Source organism: Anabrus simplex, chromosome 7 (genome assembly GCF_040414725.1).
Source record: "Anabrus simplex isolate iqAnaSimp1 chromosome 7, ASM4041472v1, whole genome shotgun sequence".
Taxonomy (NCBI): domain Eukaryota; kingdom Metazoa; phylum Arthropoda; class Insecta; order Orthoptera; family Tettigoniidae; genus Anabrus; species Anabrus simplex.
In genome coordinates, this window is record NC_090271.1 from 115,970,001 (window position 1) to 115,989,819 (window position 19,819).

The 19,819-nt window shown below is 38.8% G+C and overlaps 1 protein-coding gene across 1 annotated transcript in view; it reads left to right on the forward strand.

Annotated features, from left to right (window-relative positions):
* Window positions 1-15,049, forward strand: part of LOC136877730 (esterase FE4) — a 67,308-nt gene extending 52,259 nt beyond the window's left edge. Inside the window, exons 7-10 of the mRNA XM_067151940.2 lie at window positions 1,488-1,669; window positions 5,602-5,755; window positions 9,332-9,455; window positions 14,796-15,049. Of these exons, the coding sequence (XP_067008041.2) occupies window positions 1,488-1,669; window positions 5,602-5,755; window positions 9,332-9,455; window positions 14,796-14,958 (623 nt within the window). The 3' untranslated portion in view covers window positions 14,959-15,049. The remainder of the gene's footprint in view (window positions 1-1,487; window positions 1,670-5,601; window positions 5,756-9,331; window positions 9,456-14,795) is intronic.
* Window positions 15,050-19,819: the final 4,770 nt, after the last annotated feature.

Sequence of the window (19,819 nt, forward strand, 5' to 3'; positions counted from 1 at the left end):
ACATAAATTTGTATAAAAGACTATTTTCAATATTTTATGTTGCATGCATTCTTAACCTTCGGGAAATTATAACGAAGATAGTCATGACTGTTAAAATTTTTCAGAGACTTACAGATATATTCGCATATATCAGTTCTATTTAAACAGTGCAAATAACAAAAATGATAGAATATCCATTTGCCGATCTTTTACATTCTGTACTATTTTGCTGTATTATATACTGGATGTATAGCCTACACGACTTTCAAATTCTATTACGATGTCCATCAACGCGCAACTTCGGTGACGAGGAAATATTGTTCAGTATTCATGGGAAACAAACTGTGATGGTGGTGGTTATTATCGTGATTATATTTAAAACTGCAAAAATGCGTGGTTATTAGTCCCATTGATAAGGAAGATAACGGAGATGACTACTGAAATGCGAAGGGAGACGTGAAGGGAGCAGTCACCCGAATAGTGAGGGAATGAATTTTTCATAATGGAGAGGGGGGGGGGGGTTAAAACTTATGTCTCAAATGCACTAACATCGCCAGGCAGTACATTTTACTAAGAGTAAAATTCCTGCCAATTTTAATGAATGTGTCGATGGGGTGACAGTAACTCATAGGGATCACTGTAAGTAGCCTACCTATGTGTTAATGTGAGGGAATATATCAATTTGGGGAATCACACAAATGGAATTGTAACTAAATGTCACAGATTTCTCCATATGGTTGAGAGGGTATATTTGGGTTCTAGTAAAGATGTACAGGAATGGATGCATAAATCACAGGTACGACCCTAATTAGAGTATGGTTCGAGTTTATTGGACACACACCAGAGTTACTCGATTCGAAAACTGGAAATGATCCTCCAAAGAAAACCAGCATGCGTTGCTGTGTGTGATTTCCGACAAAGGATAGTGTCACGAAAATGTTGCAAACATTGGGCTGTATAGATTTTGAAGTAACAAAACAAACAGATCGGCAAAACAGAATTTTCCGAGCTGTCAAAGGGCAGATGTTTTGGGATGCCATTTTGTAAGCGAGTAAATGTGAATTGACTTTTCGAAAGTTTATTATATGAAGATAAAGTTGGAATTCAAGAAAAAAAATCGGGGAAAATGGTCGTTTATAGGAAGAGGAATAGGGGATTGGAATAATTTATCAAGGGAGATGTTCGATAAAATTCCAACTTCTTTGATATAATTCAAGATTTAACTACCTTTACGTGATGTGCAACCTGGACGACAGCTCTAAATGCAGATCTGTGATGACTGATTTATTTATTTATTTATTTATTTATTTATTTATTTATTTATTTATTTATTTATTTATTTATTTATTTATTTATTTATTTATTTATTTATTTATTTATTTATTTACTTTAATAAAGTAAACATATTCTGCTTGTATTTTTAAATGTTAAATTGATTGTATTTCTCCTAGATCAATAGTGAAACTATATATAGCTGCTAGAATCTTATACTCACGTTCTTGTTTCAGCCGGAATATTTGGAAAGAACAGAACATTAGAAGAGGTTGATGAGGATTTTTCAAAAACGTTTAAGCCTGAACTGAGGATTTGCAGAGAAGATTCTTGTGGAGATGAGATGATACCCAAGATCAGATCTTTCTACTTCAGTGACAAGCCATTGAGCAACGACACTTTAGGAGATCTAATTCACGTAAGTGATTAGCAAAAAATATCCTAACCTGTTAAGGGGTTTAAAACTAGCTACCTATTTGCAGCCATACCCTACATTGGCCTACCATCCTCTTCTATCCTCTTCTCAGTATTAGCAGCAAAATAAAATGATATTCACAACAGGGTGTGACCAAAGGAGTTAATTTGTTTGCCACTAAAAATGGTTGAGTAGTCGGGGTGATTATTTGGAAGTAATAATGAAAGTAAACTTTCTTCACCCATATCCCAGATATTTCTGGAGTGCCACTCAGGATCATGTTGTTTTTAGCGGGATTTTTAAGACTAGATACCCTTACTGACGCGACGTGTTTCTTGAGATGAAAATCTTGTTCCAGGATCTACCAGAATTCGTAATCACAAGGTACTACTTTATTCGTCCTGATATTGGTATGGTATTCCTCAAATTATTCCCATCTAAGCTAATGGACATGTTGGAAAGACAGGAATAGGAAACATAGAAAGTTGACGAATTTAAATTGATACGAGCTCCCCTGTAGGCCACAACGTGAAGAAAAGATAATAATAATAATAATAATAGTAATAATAATAATAATAATAATAATAATAATAATAATAATAATAATAATAATAATAATAATAATAATAATAATAATACAAATCTTATGAAGAGTGGTTGGAGGAATTCCAAGTCGACATACAGGAACTGAAGATAATTGATCAAAGGAACTCTAAACAACAGGAAATCAAAAATTACATTCCTGGGAGAAATTCCCGAACCGATCGAATTCAGAACTGGTGTACGAAGAAATGACGGATTATTTTCTCTACTATTCAATCTAGGTTTGGAAAAAGTGTTTCGTGTATTGAAGAAAGAAAGTAAGGCGATAAAAAAATGGCACAGTTCTTAAAAACAAAATACACGTTGATTGCTTAGCGTTTGTAGATAACCTTGCATTTGTAATAGACAAGAAGCCATTAAGTCCATAGAACAACTTCGCGAGAAAGCGGCAAAAACCATAATCGAAATTTCACTTGAAAAGACACATTATATGGAAGGAAATAAGTCGAGATTCAAGAACCAACCATTAATCACTACATTCAAAAAATCTTCTAAGTATCCAAGTATCGAGGCGAAATTATTCAACCAGCAGAGTTAAGTCAAGAAGCAAATAAATAAATAAATAAATAAATAAATAAATAAATAAATAAATAAATAAATAAATAAATAAATAAATAAATAAATAAATAAATAAATAAATAAATAAATAAATGCTAAACTCCAAATAGTTTACGAAATCGCCGGGAACGGATACAACAACAAAACTATACCAAAATTACGACTCTGCAACTCAGTCATCAAACCAGAGGCACTTTATGTATCCGAAACTCTGATAACTGGCAGCGGATCACAAACAAAGACACATCAAAAAATCCTAGGACAATAATATGAAAATGCCATTAGGATGAAAAAAACCAACAGGAAATTAATCAGACCACAGAAAAGTTCACAGATACAATTAGAAAAAAGGCGATTATATTTCTGTGGCTACCTACACAGAATGGACAAAAACAGGCTGCCAAAGAAACTTCTAAACGTTCCACTATCCATGAAAAACAGTAAGAAATTGTTAGTGGGAATGAACGAAGGACTACACAAATTCGCATTAGCGAAGACATAATCTAGGATAGAACGAAATTCATAAGTTTAGTAAGCAAACATAAATTTGCAAAGAAACCTAAATGAAAACGTCCAGGATGACAAAAGAACCCGGAAAGGAGCCCAGTGAACGAATGAGGAGATGGGAAGAGAAGGAGAAACGTACTATGTAAGTTCAAACGCGCTCCTTGGTTGGGCAATTAAAATTATTATTATTATTATTATTATTATTATTATTATTATTATTATTATTATTATTATTATTTATAGTCTTGATAGTCTCAGGACTGAAAACTGTTTCATTAATGAGGTTATGGTACCCATATTTTTAATTGGTTAGTAGATCCTGTGCCTAAGTTAGCAAATTCGATTCTGTCTCTTTCCGATGGTATTTAAAGAAGCTCAGTTGCTCATTTAATAGTAATAATAATAATAATAATAATAATAATAATAATAATAATAATAATAATAATAATAATAATAATAATAATACAAACAGGTGTTAGGCCTATTGGACTTTACGGTCTCGGTTAATCTCTTAGTAGGGCTGGTATCATAAAATCTGGTTTGGGATTTCATCTCTTCCAGTTCTGTTCACAAGCTCCTTCCGGTTTTTCTGGCATCTAGCTAGGCATTTCAACATGGATCTTACCTGCACTTCTTCGTTTCATTAGTGGTCCCATCGTGTGTATCCTGATGTAAGTCTCATGAATTTTTCTTGCCCCTTTAATTTTGTTTTATATCGCACTGACACAGATAGGTTTTATGGCCGTGGTAGAATAGGAGAGGGCTAGGAGTGGGAAAGAAGTGGCCGTGCCCTTAATTAAGGTACAGCCGCAGCATTTTCCTGGTGTGAAAATGGGAAATAACGGAAATCCATCTTCAGGGCTGCCGACAGCGGGGTTCGAACCAACTATCTCCCGAATACAGTCTCACAGCTGTGCGCCCTTAAACGCACGGCCAACTCGCTCGGTTCTCACGAATTCCATCTCAGGACCGAGGACTGGTTTCATCTATTTTCTCCATTGTCCTTGCTGCACTTCAGCACAAAAGCACTGGTGAAGTCTTGATAATCTCAGGACTAAAGACAGATTCATCACTGAGTTTTTTGTTTTTTTGAAATTTTGGTTAGGTGATAGAGGTGGTAGAGCGATGGCCTTCTGAGCTCAGGTTTGCGGATTCGATCCGTCTCACTCTCGTGGCATTTGAAGGAGCTCAGTATTACACCAGCCTTGATTCGGTAGATTTACTTGCACGTACTTGAACTCCTGCAAAATAGTATTCTGACACCTCAGCGTTTCTCCGAAAATCGCAAAAGTAGTTAGTGGTAATGTGCATGATCAGTCCTCGTTCCCAAGGCAGGTTGGATCCTCAACAGCTCCGCAATCAGCTGTCATAGATGGCTTAAGCATCATTCAAGAGACGCACTAGGTAGATGGGGGTGAGGTAGTTCCCCGTTGCTTTCCTCACCGATTCAGATGTTGTTATTACATATCAGTCTGCCAAGCCCACTAAAATGCATGTACCGACTAACCCTACGAGCAACATTTTCATACAATTCATAGCAGGGACTGCCTGCATAAGGAATGGCATTACTAGCATCGCTCATACTTCAGTCACTTTCATACTGTCAAAGTCAAGGATAAGACTGAGGCAGATCAATGAAGGTAACAAAATTGCTCCAGCCCATACCAGAAAACCTAGTGCAATGTAAACACTAGGTCCCGCCAGCAAGGGTAGCTATTATTATTATTATTATTATTATTATTATTATTATTATTATTATTATTATTATTATTATTATTATTATTATATTAACATCACTTTTTGCAATATTGTTATCGATCCCTCTATTGATACCAATGATAGCGAATAGCCGAAATTGCTGGAGTCATTTCACTTTGCTGGCTACTTATTCAGTATAGCCTACCTTTATAGTTCCTTTGTTCTGAAATCAAAAGTTATTGTTTCTTCAACTTTTCGTAGTTAGCTGCTATTTCCGTAAGATGGTGTGCATCGTACACCCCCTGAACTAGAAAATAGTACCTGACCGTTTCATACAACCGTTTCATACTTCCTATTGTAAACGGCGGTTTTTTATGCTAATGCTGCCGTGGGAGAGATCCATTCTTTTGTAAAATCGTTCACGTAAATTACAAAACGCGAGGGGAGGAGAGGTCGGAGCCTTATCGTACAACTTTGTTCATTCGTTTCAATTTTAATACTGTGTTATTTAGATACACGATTGTAATATTTTAATTCTCCTACAGTATACTTCATATTGATACTTACAGATGTGTACAGATATGAGTTTCCATGAAGGAGTTCTGCATGGAGTTAAGAAGATGTCTTCAAAAAGTTCTGCACCAGTTTACTTTTACCAGTTCTCATATGACGGTGGTCTAGGATTCACGAAGGTTACTGCGCCAGGCATAATTAACTTCCCAGGTAGGTAATGCATCTAACAAGCATGTGTAACTGATTATACAAACCTCAGAATTACTTGTAGTGCAAACTCCCTTCAGCTGCACTAACTACATAAACATTTCGTATGTAACGACTCGTTTTTCCGAAAATAAGAATGGTCGAAAAGAAAAATAATGTTTTAAAATTTTGTACTATATAATACCTCAGACAAAAGTGCTTGGAGACATTCATTTGTCAGCAATATCACCTTCCTCTGTTCAAGAGTATTCAGTATATTCAATGTTGAATGTAATATATTTTCCCGTCACTCAAATTTTTACAAAAATATTATGAACAACCTGCTTAGTAGAGGATCTTAACTTCTTTAGAATTATAAAGCTGATTCTTTAGAATTATAAAGCTGATAATGAATAAAATATCTCTACATGCAGTATAATAGCTATTCTGTCAGTCTTTCACAGCGATATTGAGAAAAAGAGAATGTTTTAACAGCTGAAGTTAGCACCAGATATATGTTATCTCCTTCAAATGTTAGTTACCAATCAAATGGCCGCGGGGATTGGGTCACGTAGCAGTGAGTTTGCACTCGAGAGATACTGGGTTCGAACCCTACCGTCGGCATCCCTGAAGTGGTTCTCCGTGGTTTCCCATTTTCATACCAGGCCACGGTCGCTTCCTTCACTCTCCTAGGCGTATCCTATCCCATCGTCACTATAAGACCTATCTGTGTCGGTGCGACGTAAAGTCAATTGATTGTACCGTTTGGTAAGACATTCCTTCAGTGAAATGAATGAATGAATGAATGAATGAATGAATGAATGAATGAATGAATGAATGAATAAATGAATGAATGAATGAATGAATGAAATTCACCATCTTCGCGTATGTAACGGAACTACTAGTACCTATTAGCGCGAGATGGAACTCTTATCATTGGAATTGTCGAGTGACATCTAATAAGATTTTGTGGTGGAGACTTCGTTTAGGGTGTTTCCTTTATAGAGAGATGATTCAGGTGAGGCAGAAATTTCGCATGTTTGGTTCTCATGCGATAAAATTCCTTCCACTCAGCAAGGTGATATTGTCATTTTGTTGCATGTGGCAACAAAATCTATTGTGTGAACTGTGTCCTACTGCTTGTGTCGAAGTTCCAGATTTTACTTTTTATTGAAGGTATGGCATTTGGTCTGCGTCAACCGTACTGCCAACAAAATACATCGAAACACATACATGACATAAATGAACACATTTGAAATTCTCCTCTGACGGCAACAGAGTTCATGTCATACAGGAAATGAGCCGAACTGAACGAGACTGGGCGGAAAAAAAGCTGTACGCAGAAATGAATTATTTAACAAGAGATTATGTGAAGGATTGTCAATACTGCATATATATACTGCATATACTGCATATATATATTGAGAGAGGAGACACTTTGAATGTTAAAAATTCAGCTGAGTATCTAGCACAAACATTTCTATAGTTGTACCTATTCCAAAATTTTCTGTATCCAAGAGGACTGTGATAATCGTTGGTAGTGTCTCTCTTAGGCCCCTATTAGTGAAGAACTGGAAACTTGAAGAAAAAGACATAGCCGTTGCAGAGCGTAAATTCCTTTTAGTAGTTGTGTCCGGCGGATGTGTATCATTGGAGTTATCAGATGTTGAAGACCCGAAATGGTGAGAGAATCTGGTACTGATGTACGCTTCAGGATGAATCTGTCTAATAAAATTGTCTCCGTATCTGAAGAGGCACTTGGGCTGCCTCTAGTAAAAGAGCGTTAGTCGCTGTTAAATTCATAGTCCATACAGAAGGTCGAATGCATCGGAACTATAATATATCTAATTTCTTGATATGCCGTTTCAAGCCAATATGAAAATAATGCAGCCGTAATCCAATTTAGATCGAATGGAGGGTGATCAGTAAACTGGAATGAGCACCCCACTACGTTCTAAATAATGTATGTATAACACCTGTATTAATGGCTTTCTCTGCGTTCTTCAAAAGATGATGGATGTGAAGAGACCACGTCAATCGGCTATCATTTATTAACTCAAAGAATTTGGCGTGTGTTTGTACTGTGAAATTATACGGACTTACGATCACATTAAAGATTTAATGCTGGGGTCTTCTATATGTGAAATAACTGATGTGAACTTGCTTGCAGAGATATCAAATCCGTTGTTTATTATCCACTGTTTCATACCATGAACCATTCCGCGTAGCTGTAGTTCGGTATCTCCAATCGTATTCCCCGAAGCGAAGAGGAAAACATCATCAGCAAGCGGAAGAATGGTAACGGATGGAGATAATTTTACTTCCAAGTCTCTGGTATATATCATGTATAATAAAGGGCTCAGAACTGCCCCTTGTGGAAGACCTTAACGACATGTCATGCACCCAGCAGTACTTAATGATGTTTGAAGTATAGCTGCGTTTTTGTAGTAGAGTAAACGTGCTTGCAACAGAGGGTAGGAAGGTCCAACGCGAGAATATTATTGATGAATATTGGTATAGCTATATTGTTATAGGCAGAAGAGTTACGTAGAAAGCTGTTAAAATAATATACTAATGAACGTAGCAACTTAAATAACGCATATAAATCTACATAGACTGTTTGTTTATCATTTGCAGTACGACGTACACTACCAGGTTTATGCATAAGATTTTGCCAATTTTTGTAGTAAAGGAAGCACGTAATTTTCAAGGGAAATTCATTTTTATAATTTAAATGTAAGTCCATTTGTCCTTCTGAATCTAAAATATCTTCTGTATCTTGCTGGAATCCTACATGTTAAACTACTTTCTCTCAAACCAAGTAGTAATTTCGCAAACCTGTCAAATATAATTTTTGATAAAGCTCTCCCAAAGCTAACATGTAACATACGTTAATCTGACTGGCCTATAATACCCGCTATATGTGTGTTACCTCTTCATTTGTACAATGGGACTAATGTAGCAACTCCAAAGTCATTTGGTATAGCTCCTTCATGGAAGCAGTAGTAAAATATGTACTTCTATTATTACAGTTCTCATTTCTACGAAAGATAAATGGTTTTTGACCTTTGAACATGAAATAATTGATGTTGACGTGATGTTATTTGAGGATACTATTTAGATTGGTAGTCAGGTTTAACAATAATGAAAACAGTGGCATGCTGTATTACATGGGATGTTATAAGAGAACCTAAGACTTTTGATATAAACCTCCGTGATCTACACTTCTCTGCGGGGTGCCGATTACCTGCATGTTTGTTTGACCCCTTAAAACAACGGTCATCATTATCTCTCCCTGCAAAACTTTGTATGGAGGTGGTATCAATGTATTACCCAAATTTATCTTACTGAACTGAAATATTTATTTGATAGTTTGTAAGCTGACTTAAACATGTTTAATAATTTTTTGAATAAGTCCATCTACAGTTGTGGGCACCACAACATTCAGTATTTTCAACTGTGTTTTATTTGAACTGTTCACTCTTAGGATAAACTGCACTTCAGATCATTATCAGATTTATTTTCATAATTTGAAATTTCAAGTCTCCTCGCTACTTTTGATAAATGTGGAATTTGAAGAATAATTCTGCTATCCCTCAGGCGCTGCGCACGGCGATGATCTTGGATACATCTTCGATATTGGAGTACAAGTTTCGGACGATTCTCTGGACGCTGAAGTGAGATCAAGAATGGTCACCCTGTGGACAAATTTCGTTAAGACTGGGCAAGTATCGAAATGATTTTTTCCTTAGTAAAAATCAACAACTTTGCATTCAACAGGAATCTTTTGTCAGTATTTTCTGGTGATAAACGAAACTGGATATTATACCTTTACCTCTGCCTGTATTACGATAAGAGCTGTCTTAGGATGTTCCGCATAAACATAGACCACTATCTCTAGTGTCCGACTCTCCTGGGGTACCTTTTAAATGCTTACATTTAGGATTTTTATTACCTGATTGAAGTGGAGTTTTGTAGGTGTCTTTATTGTAACGTTGACAGACAGTATACGAACACGTTTTTAACTTTAAAAATATTGTTATGAGTATAAATTTAAGTTTTAATTTGAAATTACTTAGTTTCGCGTTAAACTATTTCCTAGTCCCACTTCACATTTTTGGGGAAGTAGTTCGTCATTTCAAACAAATATTACAAGTTAGTTATACCAGGCGACTCGTGATCTTTGTATTTTCTACTTATAAATGTCCCGTATGCACAAGTGATGAACGGAATATCTACTAACTGATTTCACAGGGGCACTACTGCCAGCAGGCAGGTTACGTCAGATTACGAAGAGATAAAAACCGGACGGTAGCTTGCAGCATGTTCCTCAGCGCAGCCCGTCTAATGCAACCCCTTGGATTAGTAAACCTCTTTTAATACCGCATAGTACTACGCTGATGTACTGTATGTACTAGTGTGCAGCAGCACTACATTTCCTCTTCTGCATACCGGCAATGGCTAGTGTGTTCAGGAACGACGAATAGATATACATCATTTTAATCTGTGGAGAATCTGGTGAGAATGCAGCCGAAACTACAGACAGCCTTCTACACATGTACTTCGCCGAACAGTACTAATTTTTGTTTCATGCAAACAACTCTTTTATAGATTGGAACGCCTACACGTGTATAAGTGCATAAGTTAATATAATTTATTTTCTGCACCTTTGGCGTATTTACAAATGCACCCTGTTACGGAACGTGTACAGTAAAATGACTGCTATTCGTTTCACAATATCCATAACAAAAGCACGTTGTAGCGCTCCTTCGAAAACAAGTTATTAGGCATCCCGTGCATCACTAGTGCATGCGGGACAGTTGTAAGTGGAAAGTACGGCGTTCACGTGCCTCCTGGTACATATTTACGCGTCGCGTTAGAGATATGAAGTACACCATTCTTACCGTCATTGGAGCTGTCACCAATCAACCTAGGGAACCCAAAATCTATGGAACTAAAACTCCTATCGATAATTTGATACACTTTGTTTCGCTCTTTCTGAACCCTATGCCGGCGGAGGCCGAATTTGGACTTAAACGACCTACAGAGTGTCACATTTCACCTCCGCGACCCCGAAAATTATGGATTCAACACTAATATCGGTCTTTTTTAATAAGTTTTGTGCGTTAAACCCTCCTACACAGATGCTAGAGATGTCTTTCTCCAACATTACTCCGTCTAGATAGTAAGCCATGTGTGTATCAACTTTCCTTGAGAGTTATGCTGAAATATACACATATACTTTTTCATCTGTTCTCAATCGCCATGCCGATGGAGGCTAAACTTGGACTTAAACGGCATTCAGAGTGTCACAGTTCATGTCAGCAACACAGAAAACTACGGAATGACACTAATGGGTGTTTTCTATTAATTTTACATGTCAACCCGTTCTCACCCCCGCCCCAGGGGATCGTAGGGGTTTATTAGCCCTACACTACTTTTTTTTGCAAATAGTGAGTCATATGTGTACCAAGTTCGGTTAAGAGGTATACTGGAACATATATATATATATATATATATATATATATATATATATATATATATTCATCCGCAATCTTGGTCATTTTGGAATTTGATACTTCACCCCTTCTCCCCTCCCCCCCCCGCCACCCATGCCGTTGGGACTGAACTTTGACTTAAATTTCATCCGGAGTGTTACTTTTCATCTCAGTGATCCTGAAAACTATAGATTTGATTCTATTTTTGGTTAATTTTATATGCCACCCAGTCCCCAGTGCTTCTTCCTGACAGTAAGTGACGTGTGTATCAATTTATGGGTTTCAAATATTTAAGTGGAATACCTTGTAAATAACGGAAATAACACTTAAGTGCTATTCACAACCATCGTGATAAAAGTATGGAATTGTGGTTCCGGTAACCATAAAGTGTATTTCGGCAGACTAATGCTGTCTATGACTCTTACAATACTTCTGGCGCTATTCACAATCATTACCAGATTGGGGGTGTGTGGTGCCAATATCTTCATAACTGTTGGGTTTAGGTCCTTAAAACATGCTTTTCGGTCCCGCGAGGTTTGTTCATCACGTTGCGAGGCTTAGAGAACGCTTTGTCTCATCCTTGTCAGATAAATTTGTTATTTCCCTCTACGTTAAATTAATGTGCAAAGGGCCTAAATCTAGAGAATGAAGAGTGTTGTTATTGTTTGTAGATAAGTTTACCCCCAGGATTCTGAAAGGTACGTATACAAAATTTAGTTCAGATTGGTGGAAAGGTATGGATTTGTATAAGGAACGGACAGACATATGGACAGACATTTTGCTTTATGCTCGTATATAGGTACTGCGACCAACATAACTTACATCACACTTCCATAAATATAGCTGATAATCTGCTTGAAATATGGAGCACTTTACTGTACACACTACGATTATTTGACACCATTACGTCATAGTGTATTAAGGAAAGCAATTTGCCTTTGCTGGCGAGACCTGGTGTTTACAATACACTATGACTTCTGGTCTGGGCCAGAGCAATTGTGTTACGTTCACTGAGCTCTCTCACCCTTATCCTTGGCTTTGAGAATATGAAAGTGACTGAGGTATGAGTGATGCTAGTAATGGCATTCCTTATGCAGCCAGTCCCTGCTATGACTGGTGGGAAAATGTTGTTCATAGGGTCGGTTAGTGCATGCATTGCAGTGGGCTTGGTAGACTGATATTTACAGTAGGGTTTCGATAATCCGAGGTGACTGGGGGAGCGGGGAGGTACCTCGGATTTGGCATAACTGGGAATACACGGAGCAACACAGGGGAAGTCGTGAAACATGAAAAAATCGGCAACGATTGAAGTTAAGATCTTGTATTGTCATTTCTTATAGTGTTATGGCATGGATTAAGGTTATTTTTGAAAAAGTCCTTAATTGACTTCTGTTTACGAATTTTGCATAGTTTCTGTACAGCAATGTCATGCCATCGCTTGAAGAGTCAGGGTGTTGTTGGGAGTTGCCTCTAGTTCTTCTATGCAGCGTAGTGACGTCTCCATCGCAGTGAGACCCTCGCTATGAGACATACAAATTGACGCCGTCTCTACTGAAACTTTTCCCTCGCTACTTTCTGTTGATTTATCAAACATTTCAATGTATGATCTATCACTCTGTAAATGCTGGCCGCCATGGTCTTCCGAGGTCGAATCCCATTAATAGTTTTTAAAAACATGTCAGTGATTGACGCGACTGTAAGTTTATGCTTTTCATCACTCTTCATCCACTCCTCAATTTCGATTTCACTATTATCTTTACATTTGGGTATCTGTGAGATTAGGTCTGACAAGTTTGGCATGTCATTATCTTTGCTGTCATTAGAATTACTGTCAACAGACACAGCACTTACTAAAATTTCTTTCAAGATTTCGTGAGTGTCTTCGGCTTCACTTCGTCCCATGATTATTCTAAACCATACACTACGTCCCTCGTGGTTATCTATTTAAGGAAGTTCCTGATGTTGTCTTTAAATTCTGTTGCTTCCAGGAGTTTATGTAGCAGGAGGTGCCGATAATTACATTTTAGACATTCCGAAACACTCGAATCCTTATGCTGTATCAAATTCGTTACGTTAGGGGCAAGCATAAAGCACGAATTCCATCACACACTACTTCCTGTTCATCTATATATGATCCTGCATTGTCCAGCAAGCAAACTGCAGACCCTTATTTCTCAAAAAGTTTCAGATTCAGGCACGACAGGAAATACACGCGTGATTTCAGTAGATGGTAGGCATAGTACGATGACATGCGGAAAAGGCAGGTAATGACATGCGGTAGAAAACTCATTTTAAATTTGAGAAAGGAAAAATTCAAACAACGCTCAGATTTAACGAAGCCTCGGTTTTCCGAGATTCGGATTTTCAACAATGTACTGTAATAGCGCCAACGTCCGTAGCCGTGATGAAGCACTGAATCCGCTGAGATCTCCGAAGTTAAGTAACATTGGGCGTTGCCAAAATGTGGATAGGTTGCCAAGCGCAGTTGGTAGGGGGTAAGGGAATGGAGGTGCGGAAAGGAACTGGCCACCCTACCGTACGTAAACTCCGGCTCAGGCACACCTCTGTGGAGGTCCGGGCCTGCCTTCGGGCAGAATACACCCTTACCTTACCTTATTGCGATAGCACCTCCTGGTTCAGTGAGGAGAGCAATGGGAAACTACCTCACTCCTCACTTTCATAGTACACCCCTTCAGTGATGCCTGGGTCATGTATGACAGCTAATGGTGGGGCTGTTGAGGATCCAACAAGCCTTCGGGCTGAGGACTGAACATACGTAATGAAAACAATAACTGAATAACTCACTGGGTACTTTTATTGGAAAATTTCAAGGCATATAATTCAGTGCACATGATGAAACTGAACGTTTGAAGTTTAGGCCTATCCTGTTTTCTGATTCTTGTTTTATCCAAGTTTCTCAAAAGATGATACAGTTCATGGATTGTATAATATATCAAGGGGTAAAGCAAGATCTACTTATAACCAATAATTTGTAGGCATGAAGCAGTCATGTTTCATTGCAGATATCCGCCGGTTCTTCAGAGTGTCATTTTCAGGGGACTTTATCCTTTACGTCGTAGTTTCCCTACAATTGGATACACAGCACTTATAAATATTCGGGAGATAGTAGGTTCGAACCCCACTGTCGGCAGCCCTGAAAATGGTTTTCCGTGGTTTCCCATTTTCACACCAGGCAAATGCTGGGGCTGTACCTTAATTAAAGACACGGCCGCTTCCTTCCCACTCCTAGCCCTCTCCTGTCCCATTGTCGCCATAAGACCTATCTGTGTCGGTGCGACATAAAGCAAGTAGCAAAAAAAGTAGCACTTGTAAATTAAATCTTACCAACTTTTACAAATAGCAACCAGGCTTCACTAGCGGGCGTAAGAAGAAATGAACCTTTAGCCGGTCTGAGGGAATGGCGATGAATTTCTCGACAGAAGAACATGGTGGAAGGATTTTAGATGGGCTAAAAATTATGATTGTAATAGTAAATCAGTTGCGTTAAAAGATATGTCTAAGTGATATCTCATTGAGACACTTTCTTTCATTTTCGAATATTTCAGGAACCCAACACCAGAAGTGACAGCAGAATTCCCTGCGTGGCTTCCCTATACGAGTAATGCAACGAACTACATGGACATCGGGTCACAGTTGGAGGCGAAGACGGATCTGCATAAGAGCCGTATGGACTTCTGGGACAACCTCTACAGTTTGAAACAGACATAAAATATAAACACTGAAATTATATCTCGAATTTCTCTGGCGCCGTTGTAAATATGAAATGTATAATACGTTTTATTAAATATTTCCCTCCAGATGATGTTATATTGAATTATTTGTCTTATTTATTATCTCAGCCGTATAAATGGCAATTCAGACTGCTGTTCAGAGCATCAAATACATACATTGTCTATAGGAACTTCAATGATAATAATATTAATAATAATAAAAAAACAATAAAAATCGAGTGCCATCAGTAACTGTGTTCAGGAATATTTTATTTCTTGTCGTTTAGGCTGCCTGCATGTCAATTTTGATGTTTCGTTTTATTTACCAAATAGCAGAAAATCAGGATCTCTGTTGGGAGATCAATTTTTGAAAAATAATTTTGTTTTGTAAATACGCGGAGTGTCCAATGGACACTTCTCCGTCCTTCAAAAATCCGACTACTCCTGTTGGGTTTAAAGAATGCAGAAAACTAAAACAACACAGAGGACGTTAACATGCTTGGGAGATGGATGATCCTCTTGGAAATGACAGGCAGGGTTAACACCCTTTCAAGGATACAAGTGCGACTACGACATATTAGCTAGATGATACATATTTCTTGGAAATGTTCTAATCCTTAAAAGTAGAAAAGAAGATTTCGAATATAGATATCATAGAGCCATTCATTATCATCATCATATCATCATCATCATTAGCAACATCTGCCTGTACCATCCAAGTACTTCTACCTTGAGCACCTTCCTTCAGCTGACTATACACACGACCCCTCTTTAAATCTGTTAATAATACGATTCTTCCTCGTCCTCAAACCCCCTTTCCATTTATCTTCTCCTGTACAATTTTTGATTTTTCTGCACATTATCGTATCCGTGTCCTACACCCCTCCATTACCGTTTCGTTATAGTCTTAAATACGCCTTTTTCTTCGCTAATTATCGTGATAACTTCCTCATTAATTATCTCAATCTGTCCATTTCATTCTCTCCATCCTTCGCCATAGGCATATTTCGAAACGTTCCAACTTTCTTTCTCAACGTGCACGTTTCTGCGCCGTATAGGACGGCACTCCTTACCAATGATTCGGCATATCTTTTTAGTTGCCCGGCAAGTGGCTGTGCGGTTTGGGTCACGTAGCTATCAGCTTGTCTTGGACTTCCTCTACTTCTCTTACCCTCCATAGCAAAGTCCATTATTCTCCTAGGTAACCTATCCTCCTCCATTCGCCTCACATGCCCCCACCACCGAAGACTGTTTATGCGTACAGCTCCATCCATCGAGTTTATTCCTAACTTAGTCTTTATCTTCTCATTTCGAGTGCCCTCCTGCCATCGTTCCCACCTGTTTGTACCATCAATCATTCTCGCTACTCTCATGTCTGTTACTTCTAACTTATGAACAAGATATCGTGAGTCCACCCATCTTTCGCTCCCATTAAGCAAAGTTGGTCTGAAAACCGACCGATGTAAAGATAGTTTCGTCCGGGAGCTGACTTCCTTCTTGTATGATACTGTTGATCGCAACTGCGAGCTCACTGCATTAGCTTTACGGCACCTTGATTCAATCTCACATACTATATTACCATCCTGAGAGAAAACATCCTAAATACTTGAAATTATCTACCTGTTCCAGCTTTTTATAACCAATCTGACATTCATTTCTGTTGAATTTCTTACCTACTGACATCAATTTATTTTTCGAAAGGCTAATTTTCATACCATACTCATTGCACCTATTTTCAAGTTCCACGATGTAGACTGCAGGCTTTCGGCACAGTCTGCCATTAAGACTAAGACGTCAGCATAGGCCAGACTGCTTACTACTAGTGATGGAATATGCAATTCACTTTACTGAATCGATTCATTCGATTCCGTTCACGTTCCTGAAACGATACAGTGATCCGATTCACGGCACATTAGAGTCACCGTTCCTATTACATCTATGTAGTGTCTACTGATAAAAGAGATTTTTTTTAAAATCATCATATTTTGTATAGGGTAACCGAGATGCAGAGTAGCCCTGTAGTTTTCTGATTCAACACCTTATTTATGTTATTGCGTCAGTCGACTCATCCACTGTCCATGTACACCGGTGATCTCGTGATTCGTGATTTGATATTACAAAGCCTTTCCCCCACAGTGACAACTCCATTAAATAAGTATATAGAATTATATGAAAAAATGTCTGTACTCACAATCATCAGTGATCTGCATTTAGAGCTGTCTTCCAGGTAGGAGATTCCCCATCAGTTGCTTGCTTAGTCTTATCTCAAATGATTTCAAAGAATATAGATATTTCATTGTATTCACGGTAAGTTCACAGCACACAAAAAAATTAAAATGAATTTCAGTGGAAAATAGGCACTTGTGCGGTACTATGCATGTCGTTACATTACAGTACAAAACTTACGTAGGTAATAATAATAAGAATAAGAAAAAGAACAGACATGACCCAAATTTTACACTAAGTTATGGTTTCCCCTCAGTTTGCTGAAAGTCACAACTGCATTATATATACAGAATTAGATGTAAAAATACCTGTGTTCACAATACGTAGCCTACATATTAAATATAAATCAAATAAGTTGCTTTACCTCCTACCGACAAAGACAGGCCTTAGGGCGACGATGGGCTTTGAGTGGGAAAGGAAGCAGCCGTGGCCATAAATAAGGTACAATACCAGCATTTGCCTGGTGTGAAAATAGGAAACCACGGAAAACCATCTTAACGGCTGTCGACAGTAGGATTCGACCCACCATCTCCCGAATGCAAGCTTACAGCTACGCGACCCTAACCGCATGGCCAACTAGCTCGCTCATCTTTGAAAATATGTCTCTTTCTATCAATAGAGGATTTTTTAAATCGTCATATTTTGTAGAGACTACCCGAGATGCAGAGTAGCGCTGTGGTTTCCGGTTTCAACATCTTTTTATTGAAGTTATGGCGTCAGTCGGCTCACTTACTCACTGTCCACGTACACCGGTGATCTCGTGATTCGATTATTGAAGTCTTGTGCAATGATGTGGTAACTTATTCGAACTGAGAAAACACGAAGCGGTTCTTCCCAATATAAAACACAATTTCGAATGGACATTAGCAGACTTATAGTCAAAAGGTAAGCTAGAGAGTTGAGTTAAATTGTCGAATGTCAACTAAGTTATAATCCTGACTCATTAAACTAATAAATAGAAGAACCTAATAGTCCACTTATTAACTAGCTAGTTACCATGGAATTATGTTTTGACTACCTTTCTAACACTGCAAATAAATCCGTCTATTATCTAAACCTCCGTGTAAGAAGAGGACAGTGAATGCAAATGGGTATTATTTTCAAATGAGCTGAGAGCGAGAGCCCGTCTTAGCGTACGATTCTTTCAGTGTGCCATGGCTCTGTATGACTCGCTGTAGCAGAAGTTCGGCTCCCCGCCAATGCCCACTGTGCCGATACGAACCGTGTGTGTATTGTGTCTCACTGAGCCGTGATTGCGTACGACTTTTTCAGTGTGCCACGGCTCTGTATATCTTGCCCGCATTGGAAGTTCGGCTCCCCGCCAATGTCCAATGTGCCGATATGAACCGCGTGTCTCATTGATCCGTGAGTGAGCCACTCAGCACTGTCTGCTGCGAATCAAATGAACTGTGTGCCGCGAGTTCGCCGTTCCTGTGAATCGATTCACTCGGACACTTGAATGATTCGATGCACAGCTTCGAATCATACACTCAGTAGCCAACACTATTCACTACATTTCCACCTAACTGAATCCCTCCCTGTCACTTTATACCTTTCAGCAGATGATCCAAGTAAACCACGAACAACAAAGGTGACAGATAACAGCCTTGTCTAACCCCTGTAAGTACCCTGAACCAAGAACTCATTCTACAATTAATTCTCACTGCATCCCAATTGTCAAAATGAATGCCTTTGTTTAATTTTAAAAATCTATCCTTAATCTCATAGTCTCCTAGAATGGCGAACATCATTTCCCTCGGTATCCTGTCATATCATCATCATCATCATCATCTGTTTACCCTCCAGGTTCGTTTTTTCCCTCGGACTTAGCGAGGGATCCCACCTCTACTGCCTCAAGGACAGTGTCCTGGAGCTTCAGACTCTTGGTCGGGGGATACAACTGGGGAGTATGGCCAGTACCTCGCCCAGGCGGCCTCACCTGCTATGCTGAACAGGGGCCTTGAGGAGGGATGGGAAGATTGGAAGGGATAGGCAAGGAAGAGGGAAGGAAGCGGCCGTGGCCTTAAGTTAGGTACCATCCCGGCATTCGCCTGGAGGAGAAGTGGGAAACCACGGAAAACCACTTCCAGGATGGCTGAGGTGGGAATCGAACCCACCTCTACTCAGTTGACCTCCCGAGGCTGAGTGGACCCCGTTCCAGCCCTCGTACCACTTTTCGAATTTCGTGGCAGAGCCGGGAATCGAACCCGGGCCTCCGGGGGTGGCAGCTAATCACGCTAACCACTACACCACAGAGGCGGACATCCTGTCATATGCTTTCCCTAAATCTACGAAACATGACCATAACTGTCTATTCTTCTGGTAGCATTTTTCAATTACCTGGCGCATACTGAAAATCTGATCCTGAGAGCCCCTCTTTGGTCTAAAACCACACTAGTTTTCATCCAAATTCCTCTCCACCACTGATCGCACCCTCCCTTCCAAGATGCCAGTGGATACTTTGCCTGATATACTAATCAATGAAATACCTCGATACTTGTTGCAATTCTTCCGGTTGCATTGGACATCGATAGGTGCAATTACAGCTTTTGGCCAATCTGAAGGTACCATGCTAATCATACTACTCTATGAAGCCATTTCATCCCTGTCTTCTCACTATACTTCACCATTTC